This window comes from Channa argus, chromosome 17 (genome assembly GCF_033026475.1).
Source record: "Channa argus isolate prfri chromosome 17, Channa argus male v1.0, whole genome shotgun sequence".
Classification (NCBI taxonomy): domain Eukaryota; kingdom Metazoa; phylum Chordata; class Actinopteri; order Anabantiformes; family Channidae; genus Channa; species Channa argus.
The window spans coordinates 14,699,278-14,706,861 of NC_090213.1; the positions used below are offsets into that span (position 1 = coordinate 14,699,278).

Here is a 7,584-nt window from a genome sequence, read left to right on the forward strand (position 1 = left end):
TGGGAAAGAAGATATATAAATGTGTGTTCAAATGAGCCAAATGTGTTTGGCAAGAGACAAAAAAAGCCATTGCCATGCTGGCATGTGTCCTCAGAGAGAAAAGATCTCTGCAATGAAAGTCCCATGAAGGCTAATCATAAAGTCGGTGCTGTCACAATGCAGAGCATACACCAATTTGGGTTTTCTTTGACAACCAGATATCTTTATCCTAATATAACATTTAGAAAAGTTACACACTCTGAGCTCAGGCTCAGTTGGTAGAGTGGCCACCTATATCGACCATAGGCTCGGAGGTTCACGCCCTGCTGTTCTCAACCACATGTCGAAGTGTCCCTGGGAAAGACACTGAACCCCCAACAGCCCATCCCCAGCCATGCAGTGCCGATCCCAAGCCCATTAGAAACTGGGGAGGGTTGTGTCAGGAAGGGCATCCAGTGTAAAAAACTGTGCCAAATCAACATGCGGACGAACGATCCCCTGTGGCGACCCTGAACTTACAGGATAAGCTGAAAGGACAAAAAACACACTATGACCTCATGTGTAACACCGCAATGTAAGCCTGCATAAGATAGAGACAGGTGATGAAGCCAAGATTGTTGTGATTTTGAAGCAAGAGGAACTTGTTTGAGCATCAGTCACAAGCACAAGAGCTTCAGTCACAAAGACTCCTTAACTGGAGCATTTCAACAAGAACAATGACAAGGCTGCGCCTAGTCTCATGCCCAGTTTGCCAAGTGATAGAGAAAGCAATTAAAAGAATGCTGCTCAAGTAGAGAGGCATGTAACAGAGATTGGGAAAGGGGAACTGATGGTGTCTGATTCCCGCTCTTAGAGAATTAGCTTTCAAAGGGTCGTTTCTATTAATCTATCTCTCTGTCTTTCCATGTAGAAAAATCACACACAATTATAGTACCTGAATGTAGGGCAGAAAAACGGGCAGGAGGAAATATGTTCTATTCTCTTCTGCTTTCACACATTTAGAGAGCGTGTTTGGTGATCCTCAAACTTCATTGAAGTGTTTGAGAAAAACAGAGCAATTCTCCCACCTAGATATATCGGATGTCCTGCCTACAAATCAGTAATGCTTAAAGTTTGCTGTGCTGATCTTGAAGGTTAAATCCACTCACATGTAGCTGATTTTCAGGAATAATATGTAAAAAAAAGTCAACTGGCCATGTGGTGTAATTGTTCTTCTTGTTGTTTTATTTATTTTCTATCTGTATCCCAAATTTATTGTATTTAGATTTTTTCAAGAGCAGACTGGTACTGGTACCTTAGTCAGCAAATAGGCCTAACATTTATGTACAAATGTCAGATCCCCTAATTGATGGAGTGGAAGGTGCAACATTTTTCTGTAAATTAGTACGGTGGAAGTATTAATTGCAAAAACAAAAATTACACATTGTACATTAAAAGAAAATTGTGCTTAGTGTGCAGGATGAAGCAGTGAACTCATAAGGACTGGGCAACCGATTGTATCTTTCTGCGACACCTACTGGATAAACTAAAGCATTTTTGCAAGTTTAAAGAAATTATTCTTTTGAAATCCTCACAATGGCATCATCTACTGGTAAGAAAGTGGAAAAATCAACACTGCTTTCAGAGGAGTTAACTTTTCTTTTCAGCAAAGTCCTAAATCACTTTTGATGTTTTAAATATTTAGTACATGATACAGTTTAAACTGACTCCACATATATTATGGAATAAGGTCCGTGCATTAAGTGCAATTCATTCAGGCAACGTTTTTTTTTTATTGTCTATAAATTCAGATGTTGTGCAAACCAGAAATTAGCCTACTTTTCACAAATCTAAAAATGCCATGCATTTGTTGTTGTAAATATGCTGCAAACTAATTAATTTGATTATCTAGGAGGCGTTAAAGGTGGTGCCTAGTTGTCCTCGTTTTGTTTTTCTTTTACTTAAAGCCTTTATGCAAAAAGCCTCTAGAGATTTTGTTCTCACTATTGTCTTGTTGTTGAAATCAATTATCTTTTTTTTTTAAATAGAACTAATTTCATTTGTCTAAAAGGGAAGACATTATATTTACGTATGCAAATTGTAAGTTTATTACAGAAACTAATTTGGCCTCAAATCTGAAGAAAAACTTGCATCTGCCATGCATGAACATCAACGGTCATGCGTTACACTACTGTCGTAAAACGTGTCTAGCTGCTGTTGCAATGGCGCTTGCTGCGACAGCACTTTGCGGCAGCAGGGAAATCGAGGAGAAAGCAGCGACAAACGTCGCCAGCGGATACGTTATCGCTTGAAACAATCCTTGGATTTACACATAATTCGGTGAACTAACTTGTATATTGTTTGTATATCCATTCGCTTTGTGGATGAGATTGTGTTCGACGTTTTCCAAGCGTGAATCTCCACCTTAATGCGGTGGGATGGCTACAGTGACGCCTGGGCCTAGTAGCGCACTGCCCTCATCCCCGACTGAAATTCCTCCTTTCCCCGGGGCTGGGAGTACGGAGCTTTTGGGAGAAGACGAAGAACCGGACTGCTATAGAGAGGACGGTGTCCCTGCCGGCACAGGGAAGAAGTCGCAGCCAGTGAGGGAAGTCAAAAGGTCGGTCAAGAAGAAGCAGAAAAACATGTTAGCGCGAGCTAGCCCGGCACCGCTGCACCTCAAAATGCAAGCACGAGAGCAGCAGCTGAACGGCTTGGCCAGCCCTTCAGAGGACGCTGACGGCCACCAGCACACAGGAAACCGGCCTGACAATCCGAGACCGTCCGTGGACAACTGTGACAGCAGCAGCAGTGGCAGCAGTGAGGGGGCACCGGCCGCTAGAAACAATAGTGAGCATTGCCAACACCAAGGCCACGGTCCCTTTTCCAAAAACGGCAATCACTCGCCCCTGGTTAACAATAGCATGAACGGGATGCCGAGTTTCACAAGAACTGAGGCCGCCCAAAATCATCCTGAGGATGAAGGGAAAGAGGACTTTGACCACACGGTGCCACTGAGACAGGCGAGTGACGAAACGCCCGACGGTGCCGGGCCCGGCGGAGAAGAGAGCCACGCTAACCCGCAGCAGCCGCCAACCGCGGAGCTGGCTCGCCTAGATCTGAGCTGCTCTCCCGCCCGTGCTGAAGAGAAGAGCCACGGTATCCGATATGTCCGCTACGAGTCCGAGTTGCAGATGCCGTGGATCATGAGGCTGATCACCAAGGACTTATCTGAGCCTTATTCAATTTATACGTACAGGTACTTCATCCACAACTGGCCGCAGCTCTGCTTTCTGGTGAGTGTTACTCTGAAACCTTATCAATGTAATGAAAATTCTAAAATCTTTTAATTGTTCTGATGACTGTTCATCAAGTTATACTAAAGTGTGAGCCTCTTGGTATTATTGGGGTTGGGTGTGTGACGCTGTGCTCAGTACTTTGCATCATTTGTCAGTGTGTCTGAAAGGCAGCAGAGTGTTATGTGATATGTACTGAAAATACTGTACATACGCTCAGGCTAATCACACACGCACACACATAAATAAATGTAACAGCACATTAGTTTAGACTTTATATAGTCTTAGTTCATGTGTCCAATTATAGCTACTTTTGCCCTATTTATCCTTGTTAGCTTGGTGGATTTCAGTCAGAAGTTACAGCTGTCAAATGAAGAAATGGCACGATCATGTTCATTTTTGATATTTGTGAGTCTGTTGTCAAGTTATCTGTGCAGAGGAATGTAGGGGTGAGCAGTGATTCAAAACCCCTACCTTACAGTTTGAGTGCAGGGCAATGCTCTTCGAGTATGTGTTGTATTTTTCTTGCACCAACAATATCCAGTCAGGGTTTTTTATTTTGTGTTCTTTACTTTTTTTGTTGAGTAAACTCTACTCCACTTTGCATGCAGGGCTGCACGTGACAAGCGGAGATGCCATGACATATAGTTCAGGAGTCAGCTCAGAGAACTGACTGGATGACAGGAACTGTATAAGATCTGTTGCTGGGCTGTCGTCAGCTACACTAGTAGACACTCACGGGTCCTAATATGTGTGTATGTGTGTCATAGGCCATGGTGGAGCAGGAGTGCGTTGGAGCCATTGTGTGTAAGCTTGACATGCACAAGAAGATGTTTCGTCGTGGCTACATTGCCATGCTGGCCGTGGACTCAAAACACAGAAGGAAAAGCATCGGTGAGATCTGTGCACCGATGCACCTATACTCTATAGAGCAAGTCCTCTCACAATGCAGAGTACACTGTGACTCAAATTGTGCTCCGTAGTGCTCCCTTTGACAACCAAATCTATTTATGCAAATATGACATTTAGACAAGTTCTAAACTCTGACCTGAAGTGTTACATTATATTCTAAACCTATAGCTGGGTAGTTAATCCTTTACATTCATTCTGATGTCAAACATCAGAAAAAAACAATAGAAAATGCAGGTTTGCCTTTCTTTACAGCAAATAGGTTTTGTTTTATTGTGTGCCATTATTAAATTACACTACTCTGTTCCAGGTACTAATCTGGTGAAAAAGGCCATCTATGCTATGGTGGAAGGTGATTGTGATGAGGTAAGATCTGTAGAGGGGGTACTCATTTGACTTCACACAGCTTCCGTTTTGATACCGTACATTTATCCAGTGGATGAAGGTTTTCAATAAAGTATGGTGAATGTATTTCTGCAACCATGCACTGACTTGATGCCACCATCAGGAATAAAGTCTGTATCAACACGTACAATAGATGGCAGTCTTGCTTTTTCCAGAAATTCCTAATAAATGTTGTAATCCATAAAATGACTATACATTGGAACAGGACTTGTGTAAAACAGATGCATAATTATGACATTTGTTTTTTTTGTTGTTTTTATTTTCTTTTTTAGGTTTTGTTTCTATAAATATTCTTTCCTGCCCTTTCCTTCACTTATCAGAGTTCACAAGTAACCTTGGTTTACAGCTACTACAAGCCTTTTTGTAAAATATATAGATCTACTCAAAACTGTTTCACTTGCTTTTTCTCACAAACACACACACACATACATATACAGTAGATTTTATTTAAATAATCTGAATAATCTCTGAAGAGAAGTAGCTGATGCCTGTGAATAAAATGACATTTGGTGTTAGTCCAACCTCTTTGTTGACAAAGACCAGGGGACTGACTGTGATACATAACATTTTTTCATGTTGGCTCAAGCTTTTTTTTTTCTTTATCCATTATTCAAATGCAAACACTGTAATTGTATTGTAAGCTGCATTTTCAGCTTTAATGATGATGATTAAGTTTGTTTTTAAGTGTATCCTAACAAGGGACCATGATTTGGTTCTGGAAGCGAAAATACAGGCACCACTGTTATGTGTTTGCTCAAAGCTGAATAGAATACCCTTATGCTTATAGCTGCCATCTATTTACCAAAGCATATGCATTTGCTTAAATTACAGATCAAATTGCTATTTGTTTGTAGCTCAGATGATGCTCTTAAGCTTTTTTAGTTATACTTTACTAGTAGGTTAAATCCCAGTAGATGTAAATACAATAAAAATCAAGTGAGTAATGTTGTGTGACGGGTAGGGAAACTAGACTTCCTTTTCCTATGTTAAATACAGCTGTTACCTTACTAATTTAGCCTCCCGTACACACCTATAGCATAAAGACTGGAAGAAGGAACAGCAAGCCTTTCTCAGTCAAGGATTTTTTTGCATTTCCTGAACCTATCATGTTTCCATGTTTTATGTGTTTATTTGGCACACTTATTAATAGAACATGCAACTTGGTGGTGTCACTACTAGCAAGCTTACTAATTGAAGTTATTCTGGACCAACAATAGCTGAACTATTAAACTATACATCATCTAAAAAGTCAGTTGGCTACAGGAAACCTTGCTTGCTTTGTACACTTTTTGCAAGTATGTAATAATTATTTTTAGGAACAACCAAATACATGTTTTGTATCAGGTACTGGAAAGTAAACCGATCATGGATCTTTCAGTCTGCTCACTTACAAGACAAAGCCCTGACATGACCATCTGTGTGTTTCCAGGTGGTCTTGGAGACTGAGATCACCAACAAATCGGCCCTGAAGCTCTATGAGAACTTGGGTTTTGTCAGAGACAAGCGGCTGTTCAGATACTACCTGAACGGAGTAGACGCACTGCGGCTCAAACTGTGGCTACGCTAGAGGAAAGAATAGGGGACAGGGGAGGATGGGACAGTCGGTGCTGTTCACCTCGAACACTGTCTGCTTGACAGCCCCAGCTCTGCCCTGGCCATTTCACACTTGTGTACACACACACACACAAACACACACACACACACAGACACACACCTGTGTACAACATAAGGAGGATGCATGTAGGTATGCATAGACATGCAAACACACTCTTTGTCCTTAACCTCTGAACCATTGTTTAGACAAAAAGACTGAAAGCCCACCTAATGTTTTCACAAAAGGCCCCTGATACTTCCTGTGATGAGAAAGGGGCATGTGAGGGTGGTCTCTGGGATGACCTTGACTGGGGCCTTGACCTTTTGACCTTCAAGCATGGATGCAGCATCAAGCAGGGTGTGTGTGAAGCAGCTCAGGTGAGGACAAGCCTCCAAACCCAAGAAGACATGGCACCATACCACATCCTCCTGCAGAACACAGGACAAAATAGAACTAAGACACCATCTGAAACGAGAGCGGGCGATAAAAACAGACTGGGAAGTAAATATCTGTGGAGTTTATTTTTGTGTTTCTTTTTTAAAATTGTAAATTGGACGGGGGATTGAAAAAGCTATAGTATGACTGCGTGTTTGTACGGCCTCATATTTTGTGGTATTTTCTTTTTTGGGGGGGAGGGGTGGCTTGTTTTTGTGTGCACATGAATGTGGTGTGGTTGGTATCACTGTGAGCAAGTGAATCTGTGAGAGTGACTGTTGTGACTGAGTGCATGCTTGGTTGGAATTGTGCTTACTGTTGTGTGCTTTTGTTTCCCACCCTGTCTGGTGGGTGCAGCAGCTTTTGCTGTTTTTTCCATCACCTGCCTCAGCCTCCAGGGACTGAAACCTGTAAAGATATGCATGCATTTATTTTAATGTGAGTGCGGGAATAAGCGTGAAGAGCTGATTAACCCAGTCTGAGGCTCGTCCTCCAAACACCTTCCTCTGATTGTTGTACGCATGTTGGTGCAGAGCAGTTGATCCAAACAAATCACTCCAAATGAACTTCAAATTTTGACCAGTTGGTGGATTTACCACCCTTTTTTTCAGCATTTTCACTAAATGTCTCGGCAAACCCTGGCAGAATATGGGGGGGGAGTTCATTGTATTCTCCTGTCCTGCAGATCAGAACTTTTTCCCTAAAAGCACTGCCTGCAGATGCAAAACTTGCGAAAAGGAGAAAATGGAGTCTTTCAAAAATGTCAAACATGGCTTAATCATCTCAATTTACTACATTTCAGTTATTCGTCTGTTTCTCCTCGTTACAAGTGCTCCTCAAGCCATTGGCACTTAGAGCCATGACTACAGTTACAGGTGACTGCACTGCTGCCTTGGCCCACATCTGGTCTACCCTTGGCACCAGACTAGAGGTGAAGTGTTACATATGCTGGATCCTGTATGACCATTGTGTGTGCGCGTGTGTGTG

General features: G+C 42.1%; 1 protein-coding gene across 2 annotated transcripts; it reads left to right on the top strand.

Annotated features, from left to right (window-relative positions):
* Positions 1 to 2,177: 2,177 nt before the first annotated feature.
* naa30 (N-alpha-acetyltransferase 30, NatC catalytic subunit) lies at positions 2,178 to 6,721 on the top strand. 2 transcript variants are annotated; one of them, XM_067481489.1, is made up of 4 exons: positions 2,178 to 3,254; positions 4,025 to 4,148; positions 4,474 to 4,529; positions 4,841 to 6,140. In XM_067481489.1, exons 1-4 carry the CDS (start codon positions 2,397 to 2,399, stop codon positions 4,853 to 4,855), a joined length of 1,053 nt encoding a protein of 350 aa, XP_067337590.1. In that variant the 5' UTR covers positions 2,178 to 2,396; the 3' UTR covers positions 4,856 to 6,140. The 2 variants fall into 2 exon arrangements, with proteins under 2 accessions (XP_067337590.1, XP_067337589.1); XM_067481488.1 differs by having other exon boundaries at positions 2,179 to 3,254; positions 5,998 to 6,721.
* Positions 6,722 to 7,584: the final 863 nt, after the last annotated feature.

Coding starts and splice junctions, on each gene's coding strand:
- naa30 (XM_067481488.1), top strand. CDS start 2,397: ATGGCTACAGTGACGCCTGGGCCTAGTAGCGCACTGCCCTCATCCCCG. Junction 3,255..4,024: donor GGCCGCAGCTCTGCTTTCTG/GTGAGTGTTACT, acceptor TGTGTGTCATAG/GCCATGGTGGAGCAGGAGTG. Junction 4,149..4,473: donor ACACAGAAGGAAAAGCATCG/GTGAGATCTGTG, acceptor ACTCTGTTCCAG/GTACTAATCTGGTGAAAAAG.